The sequence below is a fragment of the Toxotes jaculatrix genome, chromosome 18 (genome assembly GCF_017976425.1).
Source record: "Toxotes jaculatrix isolate fToxJac2 chromosome 18, fToxJac2.pri, whole genome shotgun sequence".
NCBI lineage: Eukaryota > Metazoa > Chordata > Actinopteri > Toxotidae > Toxotes > Toxotes jaculatrix.
Window position 1 is genome coordinate 18,467,327 of NC_054411.1, and position 17,200 is coordinate 18,484,526.

Genomic DNA, 17,200 nt, shown 5'->3' on the forward strand with positions numbered 1-17,200 from the left:
GATGACACCAAAATTATACCTGCATCTCGGGCAGGTCTTTCACTTTGTTAGCATACATCTCGTTTTAAGTTCACACACTGAGCAGTTAAGAAAATAGTTTGGCATTTTGGGAAATACTGGAGATAAGATGAGAAGATTGAGTCCACTCTCATGTCTTTATGATAATATGAAGCTAACAGCTGCTTAGCTTAGCTTATCTCAAACCTTGGAAAAAGGGGGAAGTAGTAAGTGGCAGAGCTGAGAACTGTAATAATCAACCTGGAAGAGATGGATGATTTTGGCATTGTGTTCTCATTACTTAACAGGTGCATTCAAATTCCTGTGTTTTCATTCAGGCAGAGTTGTAGAACAGTTAAAAATTGTGCCAAAAGTGAAGTTAAAACGGTTCACAAACATTTGGATTGTATTAGACCATCAGTAATGCAGGGCCGAGAGCTTAGTGTTTGGTACCACTGTGCTGCTGGAAGACTCACAAACATCTTCTGTCCCAGTGTGTGAGATGAAAGAGACAAAAGTCTCTGATATGATTTTTCATTCTAACCTGGATTCATCCAGGGAAAGGTGACTAACTTAGCAGTTTTAGAAATTCAAACCTGGGCTCTGACCAGGGCGATGACAATTTTGGGCCTGTTGGCCAATGTGCAGCTCCACTGTATTAGATGATAAGGTTCAGTAACTTCCTCATGTGTTTATGCTTCACTTCTTCTTCATCTTCTTCTTTGTTTTCTATCATTTTCCAGGTTCTTCTTCTGAGTTTGATCCAAGTACATGTAATATGTTCCCAGGATTGATTTGCTGTCACTTTTCCAGTCAGGTCAGTTGCAATTTTAAACACCAACACATGCACACATACACTCACACGCACACAAACACTGGAGTGTAAACACACCTGTGCGTTTGCTGATGACTTCCACCATGGTGGAGGGGAAGTAGCCCACCCGATCATTTCCTGTTCGGTTGTCATGGATACAGCCTTTCCAGCGTCCATCAGGGTGCTGCTCCAAAACCTGTCAGGAGAGTAAATAAATGGATAAAGTTTTGTTTCTATGAAAGAAAAAAAAACACAGTTTTACTCTTTTGTGCATTTGTGTGAATTTTATTCTCCAAACTGAGTCTTAATACTATTATTTAGAGCTATTTTCAGCTTTCCAAAAGTTACTGAAAAGCCTTGAAAAATCTCAGAGTACCATCTCTTTTGACATGAAAAATATCTTCTGTCAAACAGAAATGCAAAACTGCAAAATTCCCCGAGTCAGACAGGAGCAAAGCCAAATTGTTCAGTCAGACCCTGAGGGAGGAAACACAGGCACTGCTTGGCTTCCTTATTACTGTAATAAGTACCCAAAGGCTGCATAATTGCTTATGAATATTCATGAATGGTGGGTGGTAAGTGAATACATGTTTCTGTGAAACATATTTGTAGTAAATGAGGGAAGCCACTCGTTCTTGCATATTCATGAGTAATTTCACCAAACACTGATTGAGAATTCGAAAACGACCTGCTAACGCTTTTACGCAATTCATTTATTCAAGCACTTTGAGATTCTAGCACACCCCTGCCTGGAATATTATGGAATGGACAGACACAGATGTCGGAGTGTATTGTGCTGGCTCGTTTCTCCTTCGAATGACCAGAAACAGGATTTGCATGAAGAGGCTGTGCTTTTATTCTGGGGGGGTTCCTCTGTCTGAATGTGACCCTCGTAATACGAAGTTATGTCTACCTCTAATCCCTCATCACAGGTTGCATGCAGGGCTGCAACCAATGATTATTTTCAATCTGCAGATTATTTTCTTGATGAATTGATAAATCATTTGGTCTACAAAATATTAAAAAGTAGTGAAAAATGTCCATCACAATTTCCCAAAGCGTAAGCTGACTCATTAAAAGCAAAATATATTCACTCTAACTAAAACACTTTGCAGCTTTGATGTAAGAACTGGCCATGGTGAAATTTTTTTTGTTTTATTGTTGATGCAGAGAATCCGCCATTGTGTGTGTGTGTTACCGTAATAACGTCTCCTGCTTTGATGTTGAGACTGGTCAGGTCGTAGTTGTTACAATAATCTTTCAGAGCCCGAACCTGAAGGGCCGCCGACGCATCTGAGAGACAGAGAGAGACAGTTAATTAAACTATACAGTAAATACACATTATTCTTTAACTCACGTTATCTACACCATGCGCAATAAAATAGGTCCAGTTATGGACAATCTCTTTAAAACAGAATGTTACACCATCACTTTTCAAAATATAACTTACAACATTACCTCAATATGGTATCTTTCCCTCTAAAAGAACTTCATACATTCTTCATATATTCTGTTTCTGCATCAGTCGATGGAGTAATTTAACATTAACTGATAAATACTGAGTTACCATCAGCAGCTGCTTACCGGGCTCTGTCCAAAGGTAACTGTAAGTGTCATTTTTACACTTTATTTTTTGATACAGACTAAACAAATACAGAGATACAACTGATCAGTGAGCATTAGAGGTGCTGGTGGATTTCGTTACCAGTGGACAGAGCCAGGCTGTTTCCAGTCTTTGTGTTAAGCTAAGCAAACCAGTTGCAGGCTGTAGCTTCATATTTAATGTGTAGACATGACAGTGCTATCAATCTCCTCGTTTAACTCTGGGCAAGAAACTGAAGACGCGTATTTCCAAAAATGTCGACCTATTAGTCCTGCTTTATTTTTTGATTTATCATTTCTACCATGCTAGTGAGGGTAACTTTCTGTCACTCTTTTCTTTCATTAATTTCTGCCTCTTTTCTCATTAATTGAAATAAAATGACTCACAATTCTCTCTTTTTTTCTCTTGCATGCCTCCTAAGGCTTCACCTCCCTCGCCCTCCATCCATCCATCCATCAATCCATCCATCAATCCATCCATCCTACCCCTCAGCAGCTGTTTGATCTCTCTGCTGGCTTGTGTTGCAGTGAACTGGTAGACGATATCCAGTGCAGTCTGGCTGTAAGTGTTCCTCACTGTGGCATTGATACCACTCTGTAAAAGAGAAAAGAAGAGTGTTTTGTTACGTTAACTTGTTTTTTTAATTCACTTATTTTTGTTTGTTTCATGCAGAAAGGAGTGAGAGAAAGCAGAAAGTGAAAACAGTCCAGACTCGGGTTTAATTTCCTGATCTGTTATTGGCAATTTTCAGTTTTTTTTCTTTATTGTATTGCCTTACTAATTATTACATTACACCACACACGCACTATTTATTCAAGAAAAATCTAAACACACAGTATCCAGTTACTTAAAACTCCCTTTACAGTAATTAAACACCTCAGGGATTTTGCTAATCTACCACTATGACATCAACAGAAAATAACCCATGCTTGCTCATTCCCTGTAGCTGTTTCAGTGTCACCAGCACAAATGGGTAAGCACTATTTTTCATAACTGCGCCTCAGATTTATTAGATGGGGATACAGGGATACATTTTCTAGATCCTTTTATAAATAGGTAACAAGCCTCACACCCCAACAACATTTAGTACATTTAATGCTTCCCAAGGAACCCTATCTAAAAATATTTTCATAACAATAAGACTGTCTGTTAATACATTAGGTGAGGTGAAAACAGTAGTAGTGAATTAAAGTCTTTCTCTGAAAGAAGAAAAATTATATTACATTCACATTTTTGCTTGATTTTTTTGACAGTGCAGTCAAAGTAATATGTCCACACATTTTTGTGTGAAGGTTTTCTTGTCAGCAGCCAAGTGTCTTAAAGATGTTTTAAAAACATTAAATACTCTGGTTTTGTTGAATAGATTGAGTCTGATAACTGATAACTTGTTATTTATTTATTTATTTACTTATTTTTTGTAACTTAAAGACCAAAATAAAGTTGAACATACCTTTACATTCTCTTTACCTCCTGTTGAAGGTTTATTCATTTCAATTTTAATTTTATATTTAAGCAACTTCCACAGACCTGTCATTCACCACAGGAGAGGTAGCCTTGATTGTTTTGTGATGAAATCATTTTGTTTTCTTGTGATTTTACAGAAATGAAAAATGCCTCCACTTGTTATGTCGCCTTTCACATGCCACTGTCACAGTGATATTCTCAGACAGCGGTTAAATTCAGGAAGGATAGGCCATGAATTTTTTATATACCTAATGTTGGAAATTCTAAGTAAGAATGAAATTGTCCTTTAAGTGAACTCAGGCCCAGGTGTCAGTGCTCGACTGTTTTCAGTAAAGTTCCACTTACGTCCAGCAGGAGTCTCACTGCCTCGGTCTTGCCGCAGAGAGCAGCTTCATGCAGGGCTGTGCCCGCTTTGGTCTGTCTGTTGATGTCGATACCTGCCTGGATCAACAGTCTGACAACAGGGGCAGAGAGCAGAAGAAAAGGAAAATGAGTTAGGGAAGGAAGTTGATAAGAGATGACAGAGGAAAGAAAGAGTAAGAGTCAGAGAAAAACATGAGTGTGAAGAATTGCAAAAGAGAGAGTATGAAGAGGGGAGAGGGTGAGAAATTTAAGAGAGGTGTCAAAAGAAACACAGATGTAGACACGGTGCAGAAAGCAGAGGAGGATTTGAAGGATGAGCCAGGCAGGAGATATGGAAAAAAATAGGAGAGATGAAAAAAAATGAAATCATAGTATACTGCACCTGATTTAAAGGAGAAACCTGGCATTACTCTAAATTTCTCTTACTGTCAACAAAACCCATGAATTGACCAAAACCTACAAAGCACTAAACTGTACCTCAGTGGTTGCCTGTTTGTGGCCCTCAGCCCCAAGTCCTTTTGTTCCTACTGAAGATGCAAATCTTCAAAACTGGCTATAAATACAGTTTCATTTTTTTTTTTTTTTTTTTTTTTAAAAAGGCTCAGTCATTTCCTAAAAGACCTGCACACTGAAGAAATTGGCAAACCTGCAAAGAGATTTTGGCAGCCACTCAAACGGGAACCAATAGTGCACTGTTTGGGACTATTTTCACCTCTGGATGAATACACATTTGATGAGTTTGTGAGCACCATGAAAATGTCTTGCATGTGGAACGGACTCAAAAAGGTTCAACATATTTGAGGATCAATGTTTTCTCTCTGTACTAAAATGGATCTAAAAGTAAAGGAAGAAAAATTGGAATGTGTTCAGACCCCTTCATTTTGTGGAGTTTCTTGTGCTACCGATTGAATTTAAAATCGATTAAATTTACTTTTATTTGCATCAATCTAAATGCAATAGCCCAGAATGACATAGCAAAAAATGTGTTTATAGACTTTTTTTGCAAATTTATTAGAAACCAAAAACTCAAATCTCTTGTTTACTGTATATGTATTCACAGCCTTATATCTCTACACTTTAACAGAAGTCCATCTGAGACAAACTCCCTTGATTGGACATGATTTGAAAAGGCAGATCAGACAATTCATAGTGCTAATTGGACCAAACACTAACTCCATGTTCTTCTACTTTTAATGTGAACACACTAGATACTCACAACAGATTTGGGGCACAGCGTTGCCATCAAGCACAAAGAACTCTCCACAGACCTCTGCAATAAAATTGCTTCGAGGCATACATCTGGGAAAGGGAATAAAAAATTTCTAAGGCTTTGAATGGAACACAGTGGGTTCCTTCACTGTGAAATGTATGAAAGTTGGGCAACACCAGGACTTTCTTCCTGGCCCCTCAGGAATCCTCTGGATTTATGCTTGATGCAAGAGGCTAACAGGTGTCCCTCCACAGATACCTACGCTGTAGGTTTTGATTTTTCTTTCAGCGTGAGCATTCCCCCATTGATGGCAGCACCTCAAGGCTAGATGAATGTATTGTGGATTATTTCATTTCACTTTGTCATATAAAGTGACAGTGGGCAATGCATGTACTTATATTACTTGAGTCACACCCTGGTAACTTCCATGCTTCTTTGTCTGTGTTTATGCTTTTCATTGACTGTGACCCAGAGCAGGTCAAGAAGCACAGTGGAGATTTTGAATAGGAAAAGAAAACTCCCCTTTTCCACTTTCTTAATGTTGACTTTGCAATCAACAATCTCCACCACCATCAGAAACCTGCAGAGGAAAACTCCAGTCACAGCCAATCACAGATTGTGTGGGCAGCCAACAGATCCCCTAAATCGTACACACTGGTCCTTTAATATACAACCACTATAACTATCAAGCCTAAAGCAGATCAAAGAGGGGAAACTACTCCTGTTTAAAAAACACATGACTGCCAAAGTCGCCAAAAGGCACTGAAAAGACTTTGAGAGCACAAGGAAACAAATTCCCTGGTCTGATGTGATAAAAAGTCTGTCCTGAACTTAGCGTGCTAACATGTTGAACGAAGATGGGAACATGGTTAACACTACCTGCTAAACTTCAGCATGTTAACATTGTTACTGTGAACATGCTGATGTTAGCAGTTAGCTCAAAGCCCTGCTGTGCCTAAGGACAGTCTCATAGAGCCTGTATGCCTGTCGACTCTGGGGGAAATAAACGACTGTGTATCAGGTTTTGGTTGCAGAGGCCAGGATCAGTTCATTATTGGTGTTGGTCTCTTCATGGGATTTTTTTTGACAGTAAATATATAACATCACCTGTTCTAGATGAGGACACCTGATTGACTGTAGTTCATCAAGAAAAGCTAAATTAGTGTCAGTGTTTGGGTGTGTGTTTAGGTGAGTGTGTATCTTCCATGGACTGCTTGCTATGCCTAATGAGCATCATTTATCAGTGTCACCACTAGAGAGGCACGCTCTGCTCTATCAACTATGACAGGCTTTATTCTCTCTCTCTCTTTCTCTCTCTCTCTTTCTCTCTCTCTCTCTCTCTCTCGCTCTTCGTTTTTGCACCTCCTCTCCCATCTTTCAATGTCTCCCTCTGTTGTGTGTCTGCCAGACAAGCACACTTCTTCACACACACGTAACCCTAAGTTACTCTTAGAGTGGTTGAGGGTGATGACATAGAACATGGACCTTGTGCTGTGTGTTTATTTGCCGTGGCACATCATTCTTCTGTGATCTTTCATCCCAAAGCTTTGCGTTAGCATTCAGCTGACATCACCACGACAACAAAAGTCACTGTGCCGTGATGCTGCTGTCGCAAAAAAAAAAACATAACCCGCTGAGATGAGATTATAATGACTTGACATTTAGCGTGACAGAGCGGAGTGGGATCAGCAGCGTTTCCAGTCACATCAGCTGTCGCCAAAACGTATTTAGGAGTATGTGACTGATGCATCAGCTCTCGCTGTATGGCAACACATTTGTTCCATTATTCCTTCAGTGTATTGGATCACATTGTTTCCCTGTTGTGTTATACATCTGTTTTATCAGCAAGCTCAGAAGGATGTTTAAACCCAGTGATTCATTAGGCATGGTGTGTGTGTGCGTTTGTGTGTGTGTACCTGATGATGTCTATGTGTCCATTCTTGGCAGCCAGGTGGAGAGGAGACGTCCCATTGGGGTCAGTGGTGTCTCCTTTTTTGGGCTCCAGCAAAGCAGCACACATGTTACTCGACAGTAACAACTGGACCACCTACACACACACACAGACACACAGAGTATAAGCAACAGATTTTATGATTCCTGCAGATTCTCTTCAGTTGTTTTTAGACTAAAAACACAGATTCTTACCCCAACTCTGCCGAACTCACAGGCCAGGTCCAGAGGTGTTTTCCCTGCGTTATCCACGATGCATGGGTTGGACTGATGCTGCAGCAACATCTCAGACTGTAGGCAGCAAAAACACACACAGACATGGGAAAAAATTACATAAAAAAAAAATCCCTTCCTCCATTACTGTAAACCAAATCCTAGCTCCTCCTTATACAGCAATTGCCCAATCATAGCTTAGCAACTGATTCTCAGCAGTACAATGCTCTATATTTGAAAAGTTTAGACAACTTGAGTCCTTTTAGAAGCCTCTCTCACATAAGTGGAACATGCACTAGCACTGACACCTGGGCTTGACCTCACTTAAAGCATAAGTCCAATCTAACTTAGAATTTCCAGCATCTGGTATAGAATCTGTAAGCAACAGTCATCGTTCAAGACAAAATCCTCGGTTGTCAGTTAAATATGAGAAACCTGCTTTGCTCTGTCTAGATCCCCTGATCTCAGATGAAAACACTGCCTCGCCATCTTGTTTTTGTGGCAAATGTCTCTCAAGTCTTTTCTGTGCTGTGCTTTTGCCCTTGATGGATGTGAAATGTTTTATTTTTTAATCTGCAGTCTGTTTCAGTTTTTCTGATTTAAAAAAATATATATATTTGCACTTGCTCAATAGGCACAGCTGTGGATCAGAACTTCAGCCCTAGCTTGTTTCCCAGTATAAACCATGGCCATTTTATCTAGCAGAAACAGTGCTTCTTCAGCTTTGGAGCCTGTGAATGCTCAGCGTCACTCTCCTCCAGGGCATGTTAGCTGCTGTGGTGAGTCTGCTATATTTCATTGTTGTTTCTTTGGCAAGCCTGCAGCAGCACTGCGGTGTTTCTCCCAGAATTTTTTTTTTAGCTGCAAAAGCCTCTGAGATGGAATTTTCTTTAGCTCCTGAGTGTCACTTTGTCTTCCACAGTCAGATGTACAGTATATGGCAGTGACCAGTGCCCTCTGCAGTGTTTCTTGTAATGTGCTGGTGATCTAGGATTTGAGGCTTGTTGTAGGTATCACTTATTAATAATTTACACATTCAGCAGATAAAGAGCAAAACTGTCCTTTTAGCTCTGTTTTTTGTCTTCACCAGCTCCTGAGGGAAATATCTGTGCTGAAGGACTGGTTTCCCCCGCTCCTCCCCATCCTTCTTAAATCACGTCTAAACTAAATCTAAATGTTGTTATGAGCAGTGACTTCATGTTGTCACCTAACCTCCGTTCTGTGCTCTGTTTATTAGAAGAGCTGGTGTCACTCACCACGTCATAGTGGCCGTGCTGCGCTGACAGGTGGAGAGGAATCTGTCCTTCATCTGACTGGCCGTTGACGGACGAACCAGATTTCAGCAGCATCTTCATAGGCTCCGCCTTCCCCTGCCAGGCTGCGTAGTGTAGCGGCCGCATACCTGCACACACACAAACACACACACACACACACACACACACAGGCCATATCTATTACACACTAAGATATACAATATTATTGATTAATGAATATTTAGCTCACTTTTCACTTCCTTTGTGTGTGTATGTGTGTGTGTTTGTGCGCATTCCCCTCTCACCTTTCTGGTCTCTGATGTCAACAGCAGCCTGTGACTCCAGCAGCAGAGAGATGAGCTCAAGGTTCCCATTGAGAGCCGCATGGTGCAGTGGAGAAAACCTACAGTACATAAACACACACACACATTGTGGTTATGTTGAATGAACAATGAATGACATTTATTTTCCAGCTCCCTGCCTCTTCTTTTATTTCTATTTTTTCTGAATGACAGACACCTCCAGCTTTGCCGTTGTTTTGGACCGAACAACCATGTAAAAACTGGACCACACACAGGCAAACAAACACACGCATGTCATGTGGTAATGGCAAAGCTTAGCATGACAAATAGATTTAATAGCAGAGGATTAGGACCAAACATCTGATGTGTACTGCAGAGCTGAAAAAGAGAGCAGAGGGGGAAAGATGGTATGGTGGGAGATGAAAAATGTGCACAAGAGGAAAGGTATTGTATTATGTAAAGGATTCAGCGTGTATGTGTGTGTGTGTGTGTGTGTGTGTGTGTGTGTGTGTGAGTGTGAGAGAGGCTAGAGGGTGTATGCTGAGTAGATGAGATTGATATGTCAGCCTTGATGGATAAGCAAGAGAAACAGAGTAAGGAGAAGAAAGCATCACATAACCTGAAGATACAGACAAGCAGACATAAATGAGAACACAAAAAAATCTCTTTGTTTCCCTAACACACACACACACACACACACACGCACACACACACCTCTCTGATTCATATCAGCAGCGACATGCGTCTCCTTCTCTCCTCTCTTCTTCTCCCTGGAGATTTGCTGTTTGCTGTCAAACACTGTCACAGACACATTTCTGAGGGTTTCTACATCGTAACCTCAGAATGACGACCCATGACTAACGTGGCAGCTAAGTTCACATATGCAGACTAAAGTGCAATGAATGAGGCAGTTGCTCCTGTCCAGTGTTTTTACGCTGGAGGCCAATGAAGAGACAAACCGACATCATGTTTGTTGGATTGGAGATGATAGTCCTTCCTGGAGAAACTTGGGCACAGTGACCAGGAAACAAATTCCTTTGTGCAATGTCGACTATTTGCTGTTGTTCAAAATATATATTTATATATACACTTTATCTGTATAGGTAAAAATACACTCAGCTCTGCCAGTTTATTAGGTACATCTAGCTCAAATTAACCCAGTCATCAACAGTCGTGTAATACATGCTACCTTCATAAAGATTATAATAACAGTTTTTGTTGACGCTGCTTTAAAGAGGCGTTGATTCAGTTTTATGGTCATATGGAGGCTGCTGAGTTGTAGTACACTATACAGAGAAATGTTTCTAATATCATATCATGGTAATTTTAATATTAGAAACATCCCTTATTTTAACTCAGTACAATTCAACAGCACAAACTACATCCTACAAAATGATGATGTAGCTGAATCAGATACCTGGCAGGACTGTTGTGCAGTATTAGACTGAATGAGTTTTAGCTAGATGTACCTTCTGCAATAAACTATATATAAATAAATATCTATAGTGCCATTAAATATATCTATATGCAATAATATCGCCTGCAGCCAGCGCCGAAGAAGCTGAATGTGGACCTGAACATGGACGACGAAACATTAAGTGAAGCAACATTGAAAACTTTAATTCGTTATCTTGATGGATTCAGTTGTCAATTTTGAATTTTGTCTGAAATGTATCTTCTGTTCTACAGTGTCGGGAAATACTCCATAACAAAATGAACAAGCTCCGCTAATTTTAAATGAACGAATAAATGAATTTGTTAAAAATTTGTATGAACCCAAATTGTTTTTACATAACTGAGAAGAGGTGTATTGAATTATCTGAGGCCAATCTTACTGTTTCCCGTGTTTCTTTGTGCAATACTAGGCAAAGGTTACTGGCTCCAGCTACATATTAACCTTACGGACATGATGAGTGGTATTGATCTTTTTATCTGACTCTTGGCAAGAAAATAAATAATCGTATGTTGAAATATTCTCTTAAATCTTTATCAAAAAAGTGCATTTTTGTGTTATACCATCAGACATCTTCAGGCTCAATGCTACTTGGAATCTGTACCTAAGGGGCTGACTACAGATTTTTTTCTTGAGGATTCTCATTCAAAGAAGATCCTTTATTGTGTGCCTCTGCTTTTGTTTGGGGAGATAAATGTGAAGAGAGTGAAGTTATTGTTAAACACTCTCTCTGAGTGCAACCTTCTAGTGAATGATAACAGTCAAATTAAACCCACCCTCATTTTTCTTAACTCCCCCTGGACCCGGGGTTTCCTTGATTCCAGTTCAGGAACTGCTGCTATACATCATTATAAAAAAGGGTGAATAATGCTCCAGAAACAGGCCACACTGTGCACCTGTGAAATCAATATCATATTTTCTACTGAGGGAGCCAAATTAGCTGAGCATGTAAAAAAAACCCCAGAGTGTTTCTATCATCAGGCTGCTGCACACCAGTCTATATCTATATATCTGAACTGGAATGAAACCTCCTCTGCTCCTGCATCTTTCTATGTAAGAACCTCTCTCAAACAGATGTATGGGTTCTTTATAATGTGTCTACTGAAATGCAAAAATGCAGATTCGGGTTTGGAGGTTGAAGGCTTATGAGGGATTACAATGGGTGTTCACCAGCATAAAAACAGGAGCCCAAGAACAGGTACAACAAAGAGACGCCAACATGCTGAAAGACTGAGCCACAGTGTACAGTGATAGGCAGATACATTCACATTTTAGGTGTTTGGCTGATGCTGGTAACCCAAGTGATTTACAGTGAGACGGCTGCAGGGGCAGAGAGACAAACACATACATCAGCCATCATAAAACAGAAAGATGGTCGGAAAAAGAGGGAGACAGATGGGAGCATATAGCTTATAGTTACACAGACCATATTTTAAATTAAGTTCGCAGTTAGCTCACATTTTAAGTGATACGGTGCACTGTCCTTGAGTCTCATGGATTCTGCTGGTCAGTTAGTAAGTGATCCAACTGGTTTTAGTTTCTGATTATCCCTTAGCTTCAGTTAAACTCTTTTGTGATTGGAGCTATTGAATCTCTATGTGTGAGTTATTGTGTGAGAAAGCCAAGGTATATCAGAAGATATATGGAAATATACAGTACTGAATATAGGAGTCACACTCGCTGTGTGTGTGAGTGTGAGTGCAGAGCAGCATACTAAAGAGTGCTGCACTCCCAGAGTGACCTGCTCTAGTTTATTTGCTACAGATCACCCATCGCCCTTTCCCTCCTGTCCTCTGTCTCGCTCTGCTCTTCTTCTTTGCTTCTTCCTTTTCCTTGTTTTGACTGTCATTTTATTTTCCTCTCTTCTTCTGCTCCCTACTCTCCCTATCTATCTCTTTCACTTTCCTATTTGGTCCATAGTTATCTGCAAAGTAATCAGTAGCTATAGCTGTTGAATAAATTTAAGTAAAAAGTAAAAAGCACGTATATTTCCCTCTTAACTGTAGTAGAGTATAAGTATAAAGTGGCAGAAAATGGAAATACTCCTGTTACATACAAGTAGCCCAAAATAAAAAAAAACATATGGAGTGATTTTCCACAACTGGTGTTTTCACAGACAAACACACAGAGGATGGATCGGCCTGTGGGTTAAGAGAGCTTGACAGCTCACCACCTGTTGAGATAACAATGTTCTGATCATTGATCAACAACACTTGTGAAACCCTGTGGTGCTGCAGCTGCTGCTGTAGAGCTGTCACCTGTGTTACGTCATTAAGTGTAGAGTGTAGAGGCTTTTAAAAAAGTCTCAGAAATTTTTTCTTCACACGACGACTACAGCCACAAATTTTACTCTACAACAGTGATTTTGTAGTTCAGTGAACTTTGTAGCCACACTTGTGTTCTTTCTCACAATGTGTTTATCTGTAATATTTACGGTTTTTGAATAGTCTGTCTTTTACTGACGTGTCGTTCTCAACTGCTCCACTGACTCCAATGTAAATTGAGAAGAGGATTTTTGGAGAAAAGCAGAAAATACCCTTTTTTAAAACTTAACACTAGGACCAAAAAAACGATGACGGTGAAATGTTTGGTGATATCATGTTTGGTTTTTGAATAAATAGCAGTAGTTTGACAGGCTGTGAGGTGCTCAGAAAATTTCCCAAAGGCAAAATATCAGCATACAAGAAAACAAGAAAAAACTAATTCCTGTGAGGATTCCAGTGTCCTTACATGGTGCAGGCACATTAGATCCATTCATGGGATCAGACAAATTATTACTGTGATTAGCAGTGATAACAGTAGTCATACTAACTGCAGTAAAAGTCAAATATAAAATAGATAAAAGTAGTAACAGTTGCAGATTTAGTGGTCAGCAATGGCAATTGCAGCAAGTGCAATAAAAGGGAAAAATGTGAACCTGTTATTGTTTCTGAGCAAAAACCTATAAATCTGTGGCTCTAAACATGGGGACCTCAGCCAAAGGTTATTTGAACTTGTTTTTATTTGCCCTATTGATTTTATTTTTCACAAACAGTTGTGTGTAATGTAAGCAAATTTTTGTTATATTTTTATAGTGCTGATATTATTTTGTTATTTTACTGTGTTTTTATTATGATCATAATCATGATCAACTCCTTGAAAAGTGAAAAATCACAAAATCATTCAATGATCATGAAAATTCACATTTTCAATTTTCATTCAAGTTTGCATATTGCATTCACGTCATTATGACGCATTGCTCCGCCCTACACAAAAGTAGATAAGCTGCTTTTCTGAGTAAAAAAGTATTGATAGTGGTATGGGTATCAGCAGTACTGGCCCTGTATTTACTTGGTATGGGATCATACCAAATTTTGCAGTATGGCGCACCCCTATTGGTTTCTATGTTTTGTTTCGTAACACATGACCTGTGGATATAATGGTCTCGCTCAATTATCATTGGTCAATCATTAGCCAATCAGAGATGACGACCCACCTGGTTTTTAGAGGGTGGGACTTAAAAGGGCCAGGTGCACGCCGGGACGACGCTATAAATGGGTAGATATGGAGGCGCTGGTCGTGAGTTCATTCAAATCTGTGAAATACTGTTATTCATCAGATGAAGACCGGGGACTTTGAGTCAGTGTGTAACCTGATAAAACCGGACGCTGAGCCGTGTGTTGGAGCTGGTTTCAGCTCGTAGTTCAGCTAAACCACGGCACCACTGAGACCAACACGCGGAGCACCGAGCCCGCCATTACCGCGCCGGTTTGGAGGAGAGGAGAGCGCGTGTGCGCGGAACACAGACTTCCACCGAGTTTCTTAGTGAGTATGGAGACGGTGTGAGCACACTGAGGGAAACAGACCAGGTGTATCAGCCTGTGAATCTCTGTGTTACAGATGCTGCAACAGAGGCCTTTGCACCGTGTGAGCCACAAACGCCACTTTCTGCTCACGCTCGCGCACACAGCCGCAGCGCGCGTGTCTCCATCGCACCGCTCACCTTGGACAGACGGTTTGGAAACGGCTCTCTGGACTTTTTACGAAAAGTGAGTACACACAATATTTAAATCCACGATTTCAGACGAGCCCCAACGAGCGCGCCAACGACATCGTTCCGAAAACAGTCACAGTTTACGGTGGCATGTTGGGCTGGTGCTACCTGGGGTTATGTTTAAAGGTGGAGCTCACCTGGTTCTGTAATAAATATTTCTTTTGTCTTGGTGGTTTGACATATTTAAATTCTGGACCGTGATGTGGTTCATGTGGTTAAGACAAAGGCTGAATATGGCACGCGGGACAGCGCAGCCACACAGAGATAATTAGGCCTCAGCGGCCTCCTCAGTTATGGGTAGTAAACCCTCAGTTCACCTCCCACGTGCTCAGGTTATCAGAGATATGTGGAGACAGGCCTGTAAGTTCTCAGAGTTTTTACCCACATAAACATTTATTGGTTATATTAGAGTCCAGCACTGCAGGTCAGTGCGCGCGCACTGTGGCTGTCTGGAGCTAACCTGCTGCTTTGGCTCACAGGTGCAGCAGCGGCCTGGGTGAAGGTGAACCTGAGGGCGGTGGATCGCTCTGAGTGAAGCTCGCACGGTAAAATACCTGCATCAGTTTGATCAGTGTTGATTTTCCGTTTTACTCGTTGAGCAGAATTTAATCAATAAACAATATTTAAAGATTGTGAAACGCTGCTCAGTAAAGTCAACATGCTGCAGATCTCTAAACCACCTGCAATCAGTCTGAAAATCTTCATCTTTCAGCTTCACCACAGTCATCCTCACTCACACATCACAGTCTCCAATATGATCAATAACTATGACAGGAATGTTCCATAAGCTCGATCACAGCAGGAGAAATGATTATTCCCTGGTCAGTGTGAGGTGTGTGTATAAAGCTTCACACAGATGGGTTTATATTCAGTGAACTGATGTCCACAGAGAGTGTTGGACAGGATCAGTCCACTCCGTGTCTTCACAGGTGAACTGGCTCTGACCTGCAGACTCAGACTGAGCAGTTCTTTTTCTTTCAGGTCCACAAACAGATCAGCACGAGAAAAAAAATCAACTAATTGTAAGTGAAGTTTTTATTCTGCTGCTGGGGTGTGTTTGTGTGTGTGTGTGTGTGTGTATCTCTTGCACACACGCACACACATGCACACGCGCGCGCACACACACACATACGCACGCACGTATGCACATACACACACGGCCACTGTGCCAATCTGTCTCACTCTCTTTTTCTTTCTGTGTCACACACGGTCACCATGCCATAATTATTTGTCCGCCCGACCATTTGCCTGTCTGTCACACTCTCTTGCGCACTCTTGCACTCTAACCCTAACCCTTACAGCATTGTAGCATCGATTTTGACTACGTGGGAAGAAGAGGCTATACGAGGTATAAGTTTCGTTTCTTTGATGCTGGGATGTCTGGCCGCCGTGCCATAACTTTTCCTCCTAGAGAATTTGTTCCTGTCCATCCAGTGTGGCTGCCATCGGATGTCTCTCTGTCTATTGGTCTGTTGGTCGGGCGGTTGTTTGTTTGTTTGATTGATTGATTGTTTGATTGTTTGCTCGTCGATTTTGACTACGTGGGAAGAAGAGGCTATACGAGGTATAAGTTTCATTTCTTTGATGCTGGGATGTCTGGCCGCCGTGCCATAACTTTTCCGCCTACAGAATTTGTTCCTGTCCATCCTTCCAACCTGGCTGCTGTCCGAGTCTTCAAGAGGTATTTGGTGTTTGCTCTGCCACAGTGCCATCACTTTACCTTGTTTCGACTGCTGTGCCAGTCTCTATCCTTCTGTCTCACACACACATACACACAGACTCACACTCACACCTCTGTCTCTCTCTCTCCCTCCCTCTAATCAGCCTGCTAGGGGTTGATCTGGGGGCCCAGCATTGGGGCTGTTTAGCCCCCCCCCATTAGCTTTATTGGCAGATCAGACCACCAAATTTCCAAAGCAGACAGATGATTGGCAGAATATATAGTGATATATATCAGCAGTTATGTCACATGACAATGCTTCAAATAAGACACATTAACTTGAACTTGTGACCATAGTCACAAGTGTGGAAAGACAACACAGGCAGCTGTCCAAACAAACAAAAAACAATCCTTTCAACTTTCAGTTTGGATAGTTAAGTTCAGGTTAGGATAAGGAGCTAAGGCATTACACTTGTGTATGCTTTGTGTTTATTTATTTTTTTTTTTTTTAAAAACTCCACGTGTTTCCCTGTAATTTCTTTTTAATCTGATGAAGACACAGTTAAGAACTTGTTCCAGTGCTTGAAGGAACAGAGTGAGGAAGACATGTTGAAGTTTGGACGAATCATAAATTCTGCTTAAATGATTCTGTAGCTGCTGTAGTTCGATTGTGAGTGAACTGAGGCCTTATTGTGTGCCTGTGGCGTTACTCTCTTTAGCCATGCTGTTTTACATTGTTGCACACATTTCTCCCACATTGTCAGTTCTCTGCCCTTTAGCACCTTTTCCATATATTTGTGATTTTATTTATTTTAGTTTAACTTTACATGTTTGTCTATGGGGTTTTCTTATTTTGTTTTCAGTTATCCTTTTTCTTAAATTTCT

At 40.8% G+C, this 17,200-nt stretch overlaps 1 protein-coding gene across 5 annotated transcripts in view; it reads right to left on the reverse strand.

Annotated features, from left to right (window-relative positions):
* The window catches only part of caskin1 (CASK interacting protein 1), a 157,013-nt gene that overhangs the window by 22,777 nt on the left and 117,036 nt on the right, over positions 1–17,200 (reverse strand). For 4 of the 5 annotated variants that reach the window (XM_041062581.1, XM_041062579.1, XM_041062582.1 and 1 more), the window contains exons 3-10: positions 9,173–9,270; positions 8,871–9,016; positions 7,597–7,692; positions 7,368–7,498; positions 4,224–4,332; positions 2,801–3,008; positions 2,010–2,104; positions 890–1,007 (exon numbers count right to left, since the gene is read on the reverse strand). In XM_041062581.1, the coding sequence (XP_040918515.1) occupies positions 890–1,007; positions 2,010–2,104; positions 2,801–3,008; positions 4,224–4,332; positions 7,368–7,498; positions 7,597–7,692; positions 8,871–9,016; positions 9,173–9,270 (1,001 nt within the window). The remainder of the gene's footprint in view (positions 1–889; positions 1,008–2,009; positions 2,105–2,800; positions 3,009–4,223; positions 4,333–7,367; positions 7,499–7,596; positions 7,693–8,870; positions 9,017–9,172; positions 9,271–17,200) is intronic. The other variant, XM_041062580.1, reaches the window with a different exon arrangement.